Genomic DNA, 20,599 nt, shown 5'->3' on the forward strand with positions numbered 1-20,599 from the left:
AGGTTGTCTTTCTCCTGGTCAGAATCCACTACACTAATTCATGAAAAGATTTTCTTAATAATTCAGAAAAACCAAACCTCAAGTCTCCTGGGATCACCTCTTTCCTCAAGAGCAAAATCCACTAAAGCTCCAAATTACTGTCAATTCTTAATCAACCATGTCAGTGAGGAGGAACATTAAACACCACTGAAGACTCTCACCTGAAGAGTGACAGGAAACATTTCCTAGATCATAAGTTGACCAGCTACATAATTTACAGCCAAGAAGCTGATGTCTCAGAGTCAGCAGGAAATGCTTTTACTGATTCCAAACATGTCCTCATCACTATCATACAGTTATCAAGCAGATTTCTCTAAAGAAACTGGAGATCTCCAAATATCATGTTGTATAAAAATGCCATTTGACTGCTTACACAGATAGACATGCAATTAAACCTATAGGAGAGACATGGAAGTATTCATGAAACAGGTGACTCTTGTGTTGGGTCTCAGAGATTGGCCTGGAAGAGATGGATAAAGCAGGAAGTTCACTGAGAGCAAAGGCCCCTCAGCAGGTAAGTGTGGACTACATTTGGGGACTCTCGGGTATTCTTATAAGAGAAGAGCTGTAAGTGCATGGAGACAATAATGGCGATAATGTTAGTGTATATCCCATCCCCAGAAGATACTGTGCTGCCATGCTCTGCCCTCTTCCTGTAATGAATGCTCTTCTGCTCCCAATCCTCCCTCACCTTCAAATGCCACCACTTCCATGAAGCTTTCCAGGATTTGCTCTCATGAATTTGGTTTGTCATAGCTTTTAAAATTACAGTAATATTTTGGTCTTATAGGGACTTGACTGCCCTACAACAAAAAGCACAGTATTTAATTAAAAGTTCCTGGGGAATGAAGACTTTATCTGACCCATCTTTACAATCTCCACAGAACCAAGGAAAATGTCTTGATTATTGTGAGTTGATCATAAGTTGTGCCCCATCTATAATTAATTCTGCTGTACTAGTACAGCAGGAAGCCCTTTCTCCTGTCATTTCTGGCGAAAGGAATAATGAGGCTGAAAATGATGGCAGATACATAGTAAATGTTTAGTCATGCAAGAATGCAGACCACCAGCACATGCAAACTCTCTACAGGAGTTTCCACTTCCTGTCAACATGACTAAAAGTGAGGGAAGCTAGAGTTGAGTTCTCAACTAGAACAAGGTTCTTCCATCGGGTTTTTTAGGGAACTCAAAGTCAATTATTTTTACAGTAGTGATATTGTCCACTTTCTACATTCCTCTTGCATATCATAGTCCTGAGGTTTCCACAGCAATTGCCACTCCATCATTCCTTCTTCCCAGCTAGTTTCCTAATCTCCTTAAGTCCCTTTTCATCTACCCTCCTCTGATATATTAAAATTTCCCAGGTCTCTTTCTTAAATAATCTTTCCTCCTCACTTTTATATATATTTATCTCCTGCCACTTCAACATCCAAATGTAGCTCTAGTCCAGACCACTCTCCTGGCCTCAGACCCTTATGTGGAGTTTCTCCAGAAGGACTCCACCAAATCCCGCAGATGCCTTAGTGCCCAGTGGTCACTGCTGAGCTCACCTTATCCTCCCCCAAAGCTCCTCCTTCTCCATTACCCAGGGGCCACCCTCAAATATTCTTTCTCTCACTGGCTTTCACACATTTATCAACTCCTCTTGATATCAAAATTTCAAATCTGTTCCTTCCTTTAATTTCATCACTCTTTCTTTATTTATTACATTCAAACCACTTCTCCCTCGCTTACTGAAAGAACCTTCTAATTGAGTTCCCTACTCCGGCTTCTTCGCTCTCCAGCTCATTCTTCATTCAAAACACAAATCTGATTCAGTCATTCCCATTGTCAGTCAGTCACTTCCTGTCTCCTCATTGGTCCCCTGAAAAATCCAAAGTTCTAGGACCCTTCCTGAGACATTCCCTCTCAGCTGCCCTGCTATGGCCCCTTTCTTATTCTTCCTTCCAAACATACCATTAAGAAAATGCTTAGCCCTGACCGGTTTGGCTCAGTGGATAGAGCGTCGGCCTGCGGACTGAAGGGTCCCAGGTTCGATTCCGGTCAAGGGCATGTACCTTGGTTGCGGGCACATCCCCAGTAGGAGGTGTGCAGGAGGCAGCTGATCGATGTTTCTCTCCCATCGATGTTTCTAACTCTCTATCCCTCTTCCTTCCTCTCTGTAACAAATAAATAAAATATATTTAAAAAAAAAAAAAAGAAAATGCTTAGAGAAAAAGATGGCAGCGGCAGGACAGCAGTGAGAAAAAGAGTGTGAGTGAGGGAGTGTGTGTACATGTGGTGTGTGTGTGTGTGTGTGTGTGTGTGTGTGTGTGTGTGTGTGTGTGAGGGACAGTTTAGATCCCGCAGGACTTCGAGGGCTGGCGGACCAGGCTCTCTTAGATGGGGAGCCCCTGATACTGCTGCAAGCACTCCTGGGCGGCTGGCGCTGGTACAGAAACCACACCATCTTGAAGGGCAGAGCTACTGTGACTAGGAGCCCAGCCTCACCACCACCCAGACTGGCCTCAGAAACCACCCAGGACCCTACAGCCACTCCAGCCAAAGACCTGCTACCACAGCTGCAGACCCATGGACACTGGGACTCCAGCCCCCACCCCACTGGCCACAGGCTCCTGTAAGTCCCAGAGTGTGTGACCCCCCCCCCCTCAAACCTGCCACTGCAGCCACAGGCACCATGTGCTCTGCACCTGGGCTCTCCAGTGATAGCAAAAGTGGGGAGACAAAGAAACAACCCCCAAAGAAAAGGAGGAGTCACCAGAAAATGAACTAAATGAAGCAGAGGCATGCAATATGTCAAAAAAAATTCAGAGTAAGAGCCAAAATAACAACTGGATGGATGAGAAAATCAACAACATATATGAATCAAGAGGAAATAAAAAAGGATAGAGGTACATTAAAAAATGCGATGTAAGGTTTCAACAGTAGACTAGAAGAAGCGGAGGACCGAATTAGTGAGTTAAAAGACGGCAGGAAAACACACCCAACCGCAACAGGAATTGGAGAAAAAAAATTAGAAAGCAGGAGGAGAGCCTGAGGGAGCTTTGGAATAACATGAAAGGAAGTACCATATGTATAATAGGGGTGCCAGAAGGACAAGAAGAAGATCAAGGATTAGAAAACCTATTTGAAGAAATAATGACAGAAAACTTTCTTGATTTGGGGAAGAAAAAACTCACACAAGCACAGAGAGTCACAAACAAGATAGAACCAAAAAGACCTACACCAAGACACATTGTAATTACAATGGCAAACATTCACGACAAAGAGAGAATCTTAAAGGCTGCAAGAGAGAGGCAGAGAATTACCTACAAAGGATTTCACATTAAATTATCAAATGATTTCTCAACAGAAGCACATAAGGCCAGAAGGGAATGGAATGAAGTATACAAAGTGATGCAAAGCAAGGGACTGAAACCAAGAATACTCTATCAAGCAAGGCTATCATTCAAAACTGAAGGGGATATGTGGATCTTCACAGACAAATAAAGGCTAAGGAAGTTTATCGCTACCAAACCAGCAATGTAAGAAATGCTAAAGGGATTGTTATAAAAAGAAGAAATAGAAAGGGAAGAAGAAACATAGGCATAAAGAACAAAAATGGCTACAAACAAGTACCTATCCTATATAATGAAGGCTAATATGCAAATCAACCAAACAGTGGAACAACTGGTCACTATGACACACACTGACCACCAGGGGGCAGATGCTCAATGCAGGAGCTGCCCCCTGATGGTCAGTGTACTCCCACAGGGGGAGCACTGCTCAGCCAGAAGCTGGACTCATGGCTGGTGAGCATAGCGGCAGTGGCAGGATCCTCTCCCACCTCTGCAGCAGTGCCAAGGATGTCTGACTGACAGGTTAGGCCCTCAGCCAGCAGTCAGACATCCCCAAGAGCTCCCGGACTACAAGAGGGCGCAGGCTGGGCTGAGGGACCCCCACCCAAGTGCACAAATTTCATGACTGGGCCTCTAGTCAATAATAATCTTAAACTTAAATGAACTAAATGCTCCAATCAAAAGACATAGAGTGGCTGAATGGAAAAGAAAACATGACCCATATATATATATGCTGTCTACAAGAGACTCACCTTAGAACAAGGGACTCACATAGACTGAAAGTGAAGGGAAGAAAATATGTTTTTCAGGCAAATGGAAATGAAAAATAAGCTGGGTCAGCAATACTTATATCTGACAAAATAGACCTCAAAGTGAAGGCCTTAATAAGAGATAAGGAAGGCCACTTCATAATACTAAAGGGATCGATACAACAAGAGGATATAACTGATAAACATATATGCACACAATGCAGGAGCACTCAAATACATAAAACATTTCTGGAAGATATCAAGGGAGAGATCGATAGCAATACAATCATAGTAGGGGACTTTAATACCCCTGACATCACTGGATAAATCCTCTAGTTAAAAATTCAGCAAAGAAACAGCAATCCTAAATGACTCACTAAATCAGATGGACTTAATTGATATCTTCAGAACATTTCACCCCAAAGCTACAGAATATACATTCTTCTCAAGTGCACATGGGACATTTTCAAAAATAGACCACATATTGGGACACAGGCAAAGTCTCTTCAAATTCAAGAAGATTGAAATCATATCAAGCACCTTCTCAGATCACAATGGCATAATATTAGAAATGAACTACAAAAAACAATCACAAAAATCCAAACACTTGGAGGCTAAATAGCATGTTATTAAACAACTAGCAACCCAATGCATGAAAATCCATGCAAGAGTAGGCCTTCCTTCCCCCAGCTGCCAGCACTGGCTTCCCTCTGGCACCTGGGACCCAGGCTTCCCTCTGGCCCCACCAGCAGGCACCCAGGATCTGGGCGGTGTTGCTCCAGCCCCACCAGCAGGCACCCGGGACCCAGGTGGCTTACCTCCGGCAATGCCAGCAGGTACCCGGGTCCTGGGTGGCATCCCTCCAGCCCCGGGACCTGGGCGGCTTCCCTCCGGCCCCAGAATGATGCTTGGAAGGACGTTCGGTCTAATTAGCATATTACCTTTTTATTATTATAGATTATTGGGTTACCAAGGAGATCAAAGAAGAAATTAAAAAAAAAAATAATCCTGGAAACAAATGACAATGAAAACACAACAATCCAAAATCTATGGGACACAGTAAAAGCAATCCTGAGAGGGAACTTCATAGCATTACAGCCTACCTCAAAAAAAAAGAAAAGGTGGTAATAAATTATCTAACTCTATATCTTAAAGAATTAGAAAGAGAGCAACAAGGAAAGCCCAAACTGCACAGAAGGAAGGAAACAATAAAGATCAAAGAGGAAATAAATGATATAGAGACCCCCCCCAAAAAAAAAAAAAAACATAAAAAAGATCAATAAAACCAAGAGCTAGTTCTTTGAAAGGATAAACAAGATTGATGAACCTCTAGCTAGGCTCACTAAGAAGCAAAAAGAGAGGACCTGAATTTAAAAAATGAGAAATGAAAGAGCCAAAATAACAACAGACCCCACAAAAATACAAAGGATTGTAAAAATTACAATGAACAACTCTATTCCAGCAAACTGATCAACCTAGAATAAATGGACATATTCCTAAAAAAAATACAACCTTCCAAAACTCAATCAGGAAGAATAAAAAAATCTGAATAGGACAATAACTATGGAGGAAATTGAAGCAGTAATCAAAAAACTTCCAGCAAACAAAAGCCCTGGGCCAGATGGCTTCACAGGGGAGTTTTATCAAACATTCAAGGAAGAACTAAAACCTATCCTCCTCAAACTATTCCAAAAATCCAAGAGGAAGGAACACTTACAAGCTCTTTCTATGAAGCCAGGATTACCTTAATCACAAAAACAGATAAAGATACTACAAAGAAAGAGAATTACAGGCCAATATCTCTGATGAACATAGATGTTAAAATCCTCAACAAAATTCTAGCAAATTGGATCCAGCATTATATTAGAAAGATCATACACCATGACCAAGTGGGATTTATTCCTGAGATACAAGGATGGTATATCTGCAAATCAGTAAACATGACACATCACATAAATAAATTGAGAGATAAAAATCACATAATCATATCAATTGATGCAGTAAAATCCAAAAACCTTTTCTTGATAAAAACTCTCATCAAAGTAGGAATAAAGGGAACAGAACTCAACATAATAAAAGCCTTATATGACAAACCTACAGCCAACATCACACTCAATGGGCAAAAACTAAAACCTTTTTCCCTAAGAACAGGAACAAGACAGGGATGCCAACTCTCACCACTCCTGTTTGACACAGTACTGATAGCGCTAGCCATAGCGATCAGACAAAAAGAAGAAATAAAAGGCATCCAAATTGGAAAAGAAGAAGTAAAACTGTCATTGTTTGCAGATGACATGATATAGTACAAAGAAAACTCTAAAGACTCCATCAAAAAACTACTAGATTTAATAAATGAATTCAACAATGTAGCAGGATACAAAAATTAACACCCAGAAATCTATGGCTTTTTATACACCAATAATGAACTCATAGAAAGAGAAACAAACAAACAAACAAAAATCCCATTTACCATTGCAACAAAAAAATTAAGTTACCTAGAAATAAACTTAACTAAGGACGAAAAAGACCTGTTCTCAGAAAACTACAGGACATTGAAAAAAGAGATAAAGGAAGACATCAACAAATGGAAGAATATACTGTGTTCATGGATTGGTAGAATCAACACCATTAAAATGTCCATACTACCCAAAGCAATCTACAGATTTAATATTATCCCCATTAAAATATGAAGGGCATATTTCATAGACCTAGGACAAACTCTCCAGAAATTCATGTGGAATAAAAAAAGACCCCGAATAACAACAGCAATCTTGAGAAAGAAGAACAAAGTTGGAAGGATCACAATACCAGATATAAAGCTATATTCTAAAGCCACTGTTCTCAAAACTACCTAGGACTGGCACAAGAACATACATATAGACCAATGGAACAGAACAGAGATCCCAGAAATCATCCTAAGCCATTATGCTCAATTAATATTTGAGAAAGGAGGCAAGAGCATACAATGGAGTCAAAACATTCTCTTCAATAAATGGTGTTGGGAAAATTGGACAGATACAGGCAAAAAAAAAAAAAAGAAAGAAAGAAAGAAACTAGATCATCACCTTACACCATACACAAAAATAAACTCTAAATGGATAAAGGACTTAAACGTAAGATGGGAAACCATAAAAATCTTTGAAGAATCCATAGGCAGCAAAATATCAAACATATGTCGTAGCAATATCTTTACCGATATAGCTCCTAGGACAATGGAAACTAAGAAGAAAATAAACAAATGAGACTACATCAAAATAAAAAGCTTCTGCACAGCAAAAGAAACCATCAACAAAACAACAAGAGAGCCCACTGCATGGGAGAACATAATTGCAAATGTTATATCTGATAGGAGCCTAATCTCCAAAATTTATAGAAAACTTATACATCTTAACAAAAGGAATATAAATAATCCAATCAAAAAATGATCAAAGGACTTTAATAGACACTTTTGGAAAGTGGACATACAGAAGGCCAAGAGACATATGAAAACATGACCAAAGTCACTAATCATCCGAGAGATAAAAATCAAAATGGCAATGAGACACCATCTCACACCTGTCAGAATGACTATCAACAGCAAATCAACAAACGACAAGTGCTGGCAAGGATGTGGAGAATGCAGACTGGTGCAGCCACTATTGAAAACAATATGGAGTTTCCTCAAAAAAATTAAAAATGGAACTCCCATTTGACCCAAGTAATCCCACTTCTAGGAATATATCCCAAGAAATCAGAAACACTAATCAGAAAGGATATATGCACCCCTATGTTCATATCAGCACAATCTGCAATAGCTAAGATTTGGAAACAGCCTAAGTGCCCGTCAGCAAATGAATGGATTAAAAAGCTGTGGTACATCTACACAATGGAATACTATGCTGCTGTAAAGAAAAAAGAACTCTTACCATTCACAACAGCATGGATGGACATGGAGAGTATTATGCTAAGCAAAATAAGCCAGTCGGAGAAAGATAAATACCACATGATCTCACTCATTTGTGTAATATAATGAACAACATAAACTGATGAACCAAAATAGATCCAGAGACAGAGAAGCATCAAACAGACCATCAAACCTCAGAGGGAAGGCAGGGGAGGGGGGGGGGAGGGGAGAGATCAACCAAAGCACATGTATGCCTGTATATAAGCATAACCAATAGACACAGACACTAGGGGGTTGAGGGCATGTGCTGGGGAGTGAGGTTGGCCAGGGAGAGGTCAACTGGGGAAAAGGAGACATATGTAATACTATATGTAATCCTTTAAACAATAAAGAATTTAAAAAATAGAAAAAAAAAAAAGGTAAAGAAAATGATTTATGGGCCCAGCCAGCATGGATCAGTAGTTAAGTGTCAACCTATGAACCAAGAAGTCACAGTTCGATTCCCATCCAGGGCATATGCCCAGGTTGCAGGCTCAAACCCCAGGATGGGGTGTGCAGAAGGCAGCCAATCGATGATTCTCTTTCATCACTGATGTTTCTATCTCTCTCCCCTCCTCTCTGAAATCAATAAAAATTTATTTTAAAAAAAGATTTATGGTATTCCTAAAGGGCAGATCTTGCCTTTTCTGTTTGCACATGCTCTTCTCACCCACTGGAAACACAACCACAACCATCATCATCTTTACCACCCATCTAATCTCTACTCAAAAAATTAATTTAAAAACAAAGTCTTAAAAACTTATACTGAGGCCCTGAATTCATTCTTCCCTCCTGCTGGGTTACACATTCTATCTTGGCCAACTCTTTTTGGGAGGCTCTGGTCTGTTAATTGGTCTTCCTTCTCCTCCATCCCCCAGGTCTATGAGTTAGCTAAAAGACAGAGGATTACCTTATCCTCTCTGTATCCTCGAAGACTAACAAAGTACTTGTCACTGAATAAATATTTGTTGAATGGAAGTTACAAGACAAGAAATCAGGCACATCTTACCTAATAATATAGAAACATGTAAATTGACCGCACCTCCCTACGCCCACAGCCAGAGTTAGTATGCAAATTAACCCAACAAAGATGGAGGTTAATTTGCATACATACCTGGGTCCCAGGAACCTCCTTGGCACCCAGGTCACTCCCAGCTGGCCATTGGGCGGAGGCTTTAGGCTTGGAAAGGGGCCAAGCCTGCAATCAGAGGTGCCAGGGGGGGGGTGGGAACCCCTTCCCAAGCCTAAAGCCTGGGGTGGAGGCTAAATTTAGGCTTGGGAAGGGGCAGAGCCTGTGATTGGAGGTGCCGGGGGTCCCCCTTCCCAAGCCTAAAGCCTGGAGTGGAGGCTTTAGGCTTGGGCAGGGGCCAAGCCTGAGATTGGAGGGAAGGGGAAAAAATCAATGGAAACATATTCACAGGTGAGGATAAAAAGAAAAATAAAGAAAGAAATGTCATATCCTATGAAAGACACATCTTGAAAATGCTTAAAGAAAGTTGTCATTTTTTCATGGTGAAGGGACTGGAGTCCGTGTTGATGAAAACACCTTGGTGGCTGCGGTGACTGGCAGTGGCTGCAGCAGTGGGGTGATGGGGCTGGCACCTTCCCCTGATCAGCCTGGTCGCCTCCCGCAAAGGGAGGTCCGACTGCGGCTTAAGCGGGCCTAAGTCATCAGTAGGACATCCCCTGAGGGCTCCTAGTATGTGGGAGGGGGCAGGCTGGGCTGAAGGACCCCTCCCCAGTGCACGAATTTCATGCACCGGGCCCCTAGTATTAAATAACTAACTTGTTACCTAATAGGTAGACAAAAATGTTAGACACTGTGTAGTTCTTGACAAGGAGAAGGGAACTAAAGGAAAATTTTTAAAAAGTGCTTGCCCTGGCTGGGTGGCTAAGTAGGTTGGAGCATCATCCCATGTACCAGAAAGGCTGAGGGTTCAATTTCAGGTTAGGGCACATATCTAGATTGTGGGTCCAATTCCCAGTTGGGGTGTGTAAGGAAGGCAACCAATCGATGATCGATGATTATCTCTCTCTCTGCCCCCCCCCCTCTTTTTTCTCTCTCTCTAAAATAAATTTTAAAAAATCCTCGGTGAGGACTGAAAAGAATAAAAAACAAAGTGCTCAATAAATGTTTACAAAATTGAATAATGCAGAAAGATAAAATCTTGAATACAGTATAGCATTTAAGAGCACAGATTCTGGAGCCAAACAGCCTGGGTTCATGTTCCAGCTCTTATAATTATTAACTATGTAAACTCTTCTGAGTTTCATACTCTTATTTGTAATTACTCCAGAAAACCTTAACGTCCCTGAATCTCAATTTCCACATCATGAAATATAGACACTAATATTAAACTGTCTAATGGGTTGTTGTTAGGATTCAACTATTTAAAATATAAAAAGGACTTAAATTGTTCCTGGTATATAATAAGTTCTAGTTAAGAATAAAATCCTGATGTTTGAAATTATTCCATAGATAATCAAAGTTTTTAAGGAAATTATGTTAGTAGGTCTTTGCTTTGATGAAAACTAAATCATATATATATACAGAATATATATATATATTCTGTGTGTATATATATATGTATATATATATTCTGTATATATATGTATATATATATACACATATGTGTATATATATGTATATATATATTCTGTATATATATATGTATATATATTCTGTATATGTGTATATATATTCTGTATATATATATATACAGAATATATATATACATATATATATACACATATACAGAATATATATACATATATATATACAGAATATATATATACATATATACACATATATATATATGTATATATATATATATGTATATATATATTCTGTATATATATAGAAGACTGAGAGAACATGAAAGAGAAGTCCAACTAGGAGACGACTGTAATAGTCTAGGAGTAAAAATAGCATAGCTGGCCTTGAGTGTTGGCAACAAGAAAGAGAACTAATTTAGGAGGCGTTTCATTGCTGGTGATTTGGCAAGTGAAAGGAATATAAATCATAATGTATAGTTATCCAATTGTCATATACAAAGGGCTTTTCACAATCATCTTACCTAATGACAAAGTAAACTGGGAGAAAAGTTAACAGCTATAAGATTTCAAAAAGGAAGAAAGGGAAAGATGAGCAAAGTACCTAAGAAGGAGAAAATGTAGAGACACAATGAGAACAATAGATGGTCTATGGCAGTGGTCGGCAAACTGCGGCTCGCAAGCTACATGCAGCTCGCAAGCCCGGTTTGCCACTCTGTTGACTAATGAGTTTGCCGACCACTGACCTAGACTCTTGATTCCAATAATTACAGGCTGTTGTGGTGCCTTGTGATTAAGCCCCTATCCAAGTGGTCAGCAAACTCATTAGTCAACAGCACGGCAAACTGCGGCTCACGAGCCGCATGTAGCTTGCGAGCCGCAGTTTGCCGACCACTGGTCTATGGACATTTTGAGTCTGAAACCCCTAGAGACGATAAACCTATAATTGAAAATACAAGTCTGTAACTCTGAAGAGATTGGGCTTAGGTGTACAGATCTGGGTCTCATTAGAATAGAGCATGTGATGGGAGCCAAAGAAAAGACAGAAAAACCAGGTGAAGTGTGAAGGATGGGAAGAGGAATAGAGGCTACTAGAGAAGGAGAACTACGGATGATGCTGAGTGTATAAAGGAAAAGCACAGTGAAGAAGTGGAAACGTAAGAAATAGGAATGGGCAGTGATACCACATGCTACAGGAAAATGAGAGTAGGGTAGGTTCTGGAAAAAAAGCAGCCTCTGAGAAGGAATTGTAGCAGAGGTGGTATATTGCAAAGGATTAAATGATCGGTGATAAGAAAGAAAACAACATCAATGAGCTGTTCTTGAAAAATGGAGGGTGAAGGAGAAAAGAAGTTAGGTCAAGCCAGATTCGAATATAGACACAGACATACTAAAACATGGAACAGAGAGAGATGTAAAAAGAGAGATGTGAATATACTGGGGATCTATACTAATAAAAGGGTAATATGCTAATTAGACCAGACGTCCTTCCAGACAAAGCCAAAGTGGCAGGGGCTGCAGCAGAGGTGGTTAGGGATGATCAGGCCAGCCGGGGAGAGCACTTAGGGGGCGATCAGGCCAGCAAGGGAGAGCAGTTAGGGGGTGATCAGGCCGGCAGGGGAGAGTAGATAGGGGGCGATCAGGCTGGCAGGCAGAGGCAGTTAGGGGTGATCAGGCAGGCAGGCAGGTAGACAAAATAGGAGCCAGTTAGGAGCCAGTGGTCCTGGATTGCAAGAGGGTACAGGCCAGGCTGTATTTTGTGCACGGGGCCTCTAGTAAAAGAAATAAAACAGTAGAAAGGAAGGGCTGGCAATAACATTTTTAAAAAAGACTGATAGAGAAAAATTTTAAAGATGGAATCTAGAACATACAAGGAAGGGAATACCTTAAAAAAAAGAGTGGCAAATTTACTCCTATGAGATACAGAAGGAAGAAGTAAAGACACAGAAAAAATACTGAAGCCAAGGACATGAAGCCTGAAAATGTTCATATAATACAATGTCAAGTTCATCAATAAAGTATGGATTAATGTTGACTGCAGAGGTGAGGATTAGGGCAACAGGAGAAAGTCAACTATTGTTGAATATAAGTAAAAAGACTCAGACTGAGAGAAAGACCAGGAAGTCTGGTAATTTCAGCATCTAGGAAGAAGAAGTCAAGGACAGAGAGACACCACAGATAATAGTGATTAGGAAGAGGGCTCTGGAATTAGATCAGTGGTTCCCAACATGGGGCACATGGCCCACAGGGAGGCAATTTGATTTTTAAGGGGGGGCAATTTGATAATAAATCATTAAGTTAATTTTTTGCATTTCTTATGGTTTTAGGGGCCTCATATATTATACACACACACACACACACACACACACACACACACACACACACACACACTGAGTGGCCAGATTATTATGATCTCTGAACGGATACTAAACTGGCCACTCAGTGTATATCCTATATAATAAAAGGCTAATATGCAAATTGTCCCCTCGAGCAGGAGTTCGATCAGCAGGCAGGCCAGCCAACCACCCATGTCCCCTCCCCCTGGCCAGGCTGGCCAGACCCCACCCATGCACGAATTCATGCACCGGGCCTCTAATATATATACACACTGAGTGGCCAGATTATTATGCGTTCAGAGAGCATAATAATCTGGCCACTCAGTGTATATATATCATGACATAGTTATGCACTTCTGTTCTCTATTATTATGTTTTGAAACTTCATTTGCTATTTTTTTCATATCACTTCATATTATTATTTTTAAAAAAACAATTTCTTAGTGATTTCTTCCTCAGTACTTCAACTGTCCTTTTGTGTGTGTGTTTTTACCTCTCTCTTCATGGATGCCATGTCCTTTGGAAGCTCGTTTAGACCAAGTTAATGGCCTTTTAGGCTTCCTCCACATGAATAAGAGTTCGCTTTTTTACTGATAAGAATTATATGTCACGGGGGTGGGGCAGGGGAGGGCATCAGGATTTTAGAGATGCTTAGGTGAGGCATGGCCAAAAAAAGGTTAGGAACCACTGAGTTAGATAGAATGGGTCCCAAGCCCACTCCACCAGTTCTCAGCTATGAAGCTTCTTCAAGGCAAGTTACTTAGCCTCTCTCTGTCTCAGTGTCCTCTTCTGAAAACTAGAGACTATAGTACTGTCTACCTCATATGACCGCTGTTATGATTAAAGATATTAATAAACACAAACTACTGCAAATAATGCCTTGCCCATAGAGAATGTACACAGCCTTCTCAAATTCACTTTAAGCTCATTTAATGTGGCTGATCTCACAGGAAAGAAAAATATTTTTGAACTAATTTACATTCATGAGTAAGTGACAGTTCACAGGCCATACTTAAATTATTTGTAATTTAAAAGTGTGCTTATATTAGCCAGACATCTCTAACTAACTTAATTTCAGGCTTTATGATAATAAAAGTTAAAAAAATTTTAAATCCCAACGTGGTGTGTGGTGCAAGAAACAACTTTCTCAATTCCCTTTTATGATTCTGGTTTATTATAGCCTCTTGCCTTTCTCTGCTTCTCAGTTTATCAATTCTTCAAAAACAAAATGCCCACCATCCTGACCATAAGTTTCTGTATCAGCTACAGAAGGCTAAGGACGAACAGCCTCCTTAGAGCTATCTTACCAGGTGTAGTATTTTGGACTTATATGTCAAACTGCCTGTACTGGATACCAGCATTTGAGAATGGATGTGAGATGTCCTAATCAGCATAGGAGACTGCTGAGTCACAAAGTGGCCGCACCTTTTTAAAATTTCCCCCAATGATCAGAGAAATCCAAGTGTCTCAAGTCCCAGAAACTTAAGCTACTGCCTCTGCGTTTATGCACGTCTGCCTGTGCAACACTTCCATGTTGACTACTTTCCATCACGTTGTATGCAATAATTATGCAAGTGTTTGCAAGAGAGCATTATAAAGGATACATTTTTAATGGACTGTGTTACAGCCAGTCATTTTCCCTTTCCATTTTCAAAGATCTGGAGGAGAGTTTATTTCCTTCTATTTAATCCTTTAGAAAACATTTGCAGAGTACCATTAACATAAGTAAACTCTTTCAATATCCCTTTATCAAAATGCCATTACCAGTTACAACACTCGGATGCATAATGCAACTGCCAAGGTTATCTTTCCCCAGTCCACAATTCTCAGTTTAAGCCTAGCTCATCCTTTTTATACTTAAACACCTATAGCTAGGAGAGAGCTGAGTAATTTCTTAGGAAGAACCTCCATGAGGAAGAGAGAAAGCAGATAATCCTTAGGAGGAACCATCTTCCCACTGCAGGACAACTGGCATCCCAATCCCTTCCATACCCAGCACCAAATGCCAACAGAATCCTGTAGTTTTTACATTTAAAAAAAAAGCCATAGATTTCTTAATACTTACTATGTATCAGGTACCAGCCCTTGAAAACCTCTGTCAGTGATTTTTAAAAATCCTAGATGTTCTGAAATGGACCATATTTGTTAAGAACTCCAGCACTTAAATTCAAACTACCTGGAGTATGAACTTAACCTTACTATGTCTCTTGTGACTTCCTGGAGTGTGAACTTAACCATACTATGTCTCTTTAGTCATCATAAATGGAGATGATAATAGTGTCTACCTCTACCTCGTAGGGCTTTTTACAAGATAAAATTAAATAATACATGTAAAGGGGCTAGAAATTTGCCTCGCATGTAAGTATGAATTCAAATGGATTAAGTATTAACTATGATTTCCAATGCCAACTTACATAGTAGGTCCTTAGGCACTCTTTGTGGAATACTGATTTTATGAGTCTGCCTTACCTTAGTTCCACAGGGTTTCCTCTATGTAATAAGACAAGGTCATCAGACAGATCAATTATCATTTGAGCTGGAGCATCCATTAATAAAAGTTCCTTTAAAAATGAGCTTGCTCTGGAGGAATGTACCATAAATACAATGCATTCCATTTAGGCTGACCTTGATTTAGCTACACAGTCATTTCTTCTTTTCACTTGTCACCCTGGCATCAAAATCTGTTCAAGTATAAGATTGGCTACATAGAACTTTTACCTGTGTTAATGACTTATAAGTGCCAGTCTATACCGTAAGTTGATGCATTCCTATTCATGGTCCTCACCTTATTAGAAGCCTGCTCTCACTGATAATGGACCTCACAGGTACATAAAAATCTTAGGAAAAATTCTTTCTAATTTAATAGACAGGTGGTGTGTAGAAGCCAAGTGCTATACATGGTTGTATTCCACATGCCTGTAATAATTGCAAAGGCATCTGCAGAAACCCAACATGGTCCCTGCTGAGGAAACTATTAATTCTAATGCCAAGGAGGACTAAATACAAATTTGATTGGATTTCTTCCCATCCAGATTTCAGAAAGCACTAAGAATCATCAGAGTCATCTCAATAACTCCCGCAGAAAGAGCATCTCTATTAAACACCCAAGAATTTATATTGGTTTTAATATCCAATCTCATCTCACCTGATAAATAAATGAGCTGTCAGTAGCTGTGTCCTTTTAAAAAAAATGCAATGTCATCCTCCCAGCCTTTTCAACGGAAGTATCAATATTGAAACCTGAGATAAAACAGTTAAGCAATGCAAAAGGTGATGTGATATTTCTGTTATTTTTCAGTGCCCCCTGAAGGGATTATTTGGTCCCATGTGCAGGGGTGAATCTGTGGCTAATAAGCCAACCCAGGGTCCACTTTAATAGCAACACTTGTAAAGGTAAGAGCGAGGCTAGCCAACAAGCTTGTTAAAAAGCAGTTTCTAAGAAATGAAGGCTTATGCAAGCACAAGCTATCCAAAGTAAATGTGTTTTTTGAGATAAACTGGAGAGGAAACGTCTAAATCAACCTTCTCGTCAAAAATAAACAAGACACATCTTATCAATGCAAGAGAAACACCTACCCAGGAATTCTTTGCATTTCTGCCAAACATGTATTTACAAACTATGCAGGCAAGAAGTTCTGTGATGCCACCAACACCTTGGCCGTGTCTCCACATTTATAGTTAGTGCCATTTGCAGTCACCAGGCAGCAAATTGAAGGAGAAGGATGAAATATGAAGATTTAGTATTTTTCTTTCAAGAAAAAAATAAAGTTCTGGGAAAACAAAGATGGCTTTGTGTACTTATCTAAACCATTTTTCTGTTATAAAAATATTAACATTTCAGAAAATGAAAGATGAAGCAACGAAATAGCAAGGTAAGTTCAAAATACTCTGGTGTCTATTCATAACTGCTCAGAGGAGAAAGGAAAAGCAGAATTAGCTCTGGCTTCTCTCCGACCACTGAATGATGATCCCCCGGATACTACAGAATTCAGTGCAAACTTCTGCCAGCCAAGGAGACCAGGCAATCTGTAAAGACTTTGCTTCCTCTGAGCTTCAGACTATGCTTGCCACTGTGACCATTTCACTTGTAATCTGGAATGAAAGCATGCCCCATCCTCAGAGAATACCTTTCTGCCATCTTCCCACTCTTCATTTCTCTCCTAAGGAGGCCAGCATCTAAGTGGCCAGGCACTCATCCTTGACATACTCCTCCCCCCAGCTCCTCACTTCAGCAGATGAGCCGGGCTTACCTCTCATCAAACCTGTGGAACAATCCACTCCTTCGGACTCAAAGATACTTCTCTAAATAAATAAATAAATAAATAAACAAACAAACAAACAAACAAACAAACATTAGAAAGAAGAGAAAGAAAGAAAGAAAGAAAGAAAGAAAGAAAGAAAGAAAGAAAGAAAGAAAGAAAGAAAGAAAACAAAAACACATGTACTCCAACTCACGGTCTCTAGAAAGAACATGTCAAGAAAACTCACTGTTGGACATGATTTCATTCAAAACCCTTTCAGAAAGTGGGACTTATTAGTCAATTACTCTTCCAAATAGCAAATTAACTGAAACACACACACCCATACTCACAGGCACTCACACACTGTGTACACACCCACACTCCCAAATCTGGGCGGTTGGGGATGGGAATCATTCAGGCGCTGAGAAAGTATTAATCAGGTGGAAAGCACCCAGCCCCCAAACCCGATTATGCACGCGCTGGGGACCGCGCTTCTGCGCGCTCTGCCCAGGGTCCCCTGCAGACCCCACGGGGTGCCTTCTGCCGCCTTCCACCCCCACCCCCACCCCCTCCCCGGGACGGAAAGGATCCGGCCCTACTGTCCACAGGGGGTCCGGGGTGGGGCAGAGGCACCTAGGGGGACCCCGGTCTCCCCAAGAGTCCTGGAGCGCGCAGGATCCACTTACTTACATGTCTGGCCGGAGCTGTATGGCGCTGCCTGGAGGCCAGCCGACAGCCACCCAGGTGCACAAGCACCAGAGCCACAGCCGCGAGGTCATCTCCGCGGGGCGGAGCTGCTCCAGCCACCCAGCTGAGCGCTTTGAGCCACTCGGCTCCGCAAGTCCGAGCCCGCAGCAGAAGTTGGGCTCGCGGGGCAGAAGTTGGTGTGCGGGGCTCGGGAGACTGGCTGGCGAGGCGGGTCTCCTCGCGGAGGGCTCGGCAGCAGCTTGGCCCCTCTAGGCATCACAGGCTCCTGGGAGCGCGGGAGGAGTGGCCAGGGTGTTGCCGAGGCGCCGTGGCCACCAAGATGCGCGCCCCTGCCCTGCCGCGAGCGACTGGAACCCAGCGAACCCCGCGGCCCCGCAGCCCCTGCGGCCTCGGTGCCATGGAAACGCGTTAGCCGCCCTCTGGCCCCGGCTCCTCTGAGCGTTTAAAGAGACAGCCCCGCTGCCACCAGGGCTGGGCTGCACGAGCTGCTGGGCGTCCCCCACCCGCTCCTCTCCACCAGCGCCTCCCGGGAGTGGGAGGGGGATGCTGGGAGCTGGAGATGCCGCTGAGACGCAAAATGAGGAGCTTTGCTCAATAGTCCCGCCTAACACTGCTCCCCCTCTTCCTACCCACCCACCACCCAACACACTCACCCAAACCCCGCCAAAGAGGCGCTGGAGCAATGGCTTTTTCCTTCCTACACCAACCTGCTCACAACCAAATCAGCTGTGCAGCAGCCACCTCGGAGACCAAAAGAAGGCTGACTTTTCATTCTCTCTGGTTCTGTGCGCCCCCAGTCCCGAGAGTCCATCAGAACACAGGCTGGGGGGAGGTGGGGTGTTTGAAGTGGGAACCAAAAGGCAGTTGATTGAGTTAAGTCTCCTGCGAAAAAAAATCGACAGTTGCAGGACACATCGCGGGCTCATTCAAATCCTCCTTACTCAAAATGGGATAATCTCCCTTCATTTTATTTGGCCACCTCCTCATCCCCTTCAGGCACCAGAGATTTAAGGAAGATCCAACCTTTCACAAACCTAGTCCTTCCTTTCCTTCAAACCAGCTTCTCTTCCCCCAACGTGCCAGGGAGCAGCCAGTTGGGAGACCCCGTGGCCTTTCCAGAAGGGAGCAGCATCTGCTGTGAATGGGAAGCTCTGGCTGCGGTGCTGGCCCGGCTGCCTGGGACGCACAGCCAACACTAGCCTTCTGGCGAGCAGCTCCGGCCCAAGGCTATGCCTCTACCCAGAGCCAGCTGCTATCTGGAAGGCGACAAACCTCTGGAGTCTGTCCATGAAAATAAAAATCTATGGTGCATCGTGTCCTCCAACAAGGACAGCCCAGGCTCTGAAGCCATAATCTTCCGTTTAGCCCTGCAGAAAATGGATAGATCTGCGGTGGGAAAACTTTTTGCTTTGATTCCTAAACTTACCCAAAGTGGCTCTCCAATGACTCATTCACAGTCAGATAGTACTTAAAGGGATACCACCTGATTTTCTCAGTCCTGGGAGCCCTGAAATAATATTCCCCAAATGGTCTTCTGGGCTCCCTTTTGCCCTTCACAGTTGAATTAACCATCTGGCTCTTAGTTTCATTCTTCTGAGCTTTTGTTCTCCCTTATTTTCTTTCTGCTTTCCCTGCAACTAAAGAAGCAATTGGGCACTTACAGGAGAGAATGAGGAGCAAAGAAAAAGATGAGGGTGAGATAGAACACTCCAGAATTCTTAAGCCTCTGTGACTTTGCCCTCCTTGATTTGTGGAGTTGGAATTCACGCCACACTGTGGCGTCTTCTCTTTTCCTCTTTTCTTAGGCATACCTATGTCTTTTACCTTTTTATTGAAGTGTAACTTTAAGGCGAACATCATAAATATACAACTTGAAGATAGCTCTGTCTTTTGCGAAATGTCTTTAAGAAAGAATTTTAGAGCAGGTTGCACAATCGTAATTATTATTTGAACCTCCTTATTTCATAAAAGAGGGATTCATTGTCCCTTATTTTCCTAAACCCCAGTTATTCATGAACCGGACCTCCAATTTCAGAGAGAATGGACTTAGGGGCAGTGCCGACACTGTCACAGAGATGCAGTCGCGTGGCTAACTCTTAATTACTTCTGATGATGAGGGGCCCAGCATGGGTCAAACACATCGATCGTTTTAAAATTTATTTTTAACTCTTAGTTTTAACGTCTCCTAAACCTCTTTGCCACTTTTGTTATCAAGTATCCTATTCTTTCTCCTCTTTCTCTTCTGCTAAAATGCTAATGACCAAAAAGGCAGGCAGGGCACTGTGGGGAAGGAAAGAAAGAAAGGGGAACTGGATAATTCACAATAATGGTGGCTCCTGAACGGAGTCGGGGCTGTTTTTTTCCCCTTCTGGGTATAAGCAAATGTAGGTGAAAAGATTAATCCTCTGTATTGATTCAATTTCTAGTTTATCTCTTGGATGAAACCTAAAGACTCCAGGTTATTTCAATACAGTTGAATCTTAATTGTTTAATGAAAATTTATAGCAGACCCAAAGATGACAGTATAGATTAACTGTACCCTGAAATTCCCTGTGATTCGCTAAGCCTTTCTTTGCTTCTGGACTAGTTTTAACTCTGCAGGGCTCTATCTTCACCTAATCTCATTCCCTCCTGGAGTGTAAAAAGTTTCTAATCATTTCCTTTCTTTATAGTACAGAAAGCCTTGCGTAAATTATAGACCTCCTTCATTACA

General features: G+C 41.7%; 1 protein-coding gene across 1 annotated transcript in view; it reads right to left on the reverse strand.

Moving 5' to 3' along the window:
- LOC308241307 (EGF-like and EMI domain-containing protein 1) overlaps nucleotides 1-18,306 on the reverse strand; it is a gene marked incomplete at its 3' end in the record, with an annotated part of 111,924 nt that extends 93,618 nt beyond the window's left edge. Inside the window, exon 1 of the mRNA XM_080654709.1 lies at nucleotides 17,869-18,306. Coding sequence (XP_080510835.1) covers nucleotides 17,869-17,957 — 89 coding nt within the window. The 5' untranslated portion in view covers nucleotides 17,958-18,306. The remainder of the gene's footprint in view (nucleotides 1-17,868) is intronic.
- Between the last annotated feature and the right edge of the window lie 2,293 nt (nucleotides 18,307-20,599).

This window comes from Plecotus auritus (assembly GCF_963455305.1).
Source record: "Plecotus auritus genome assembly, chromosome: 2".
NCBI classification, from domain to species: domain Eukaryota; kingdom Metazoa; phylum Chordata; class Mammalia; order Chiroptera; family Vespertilionidae; genus Plecotus; species Plecotus auritus.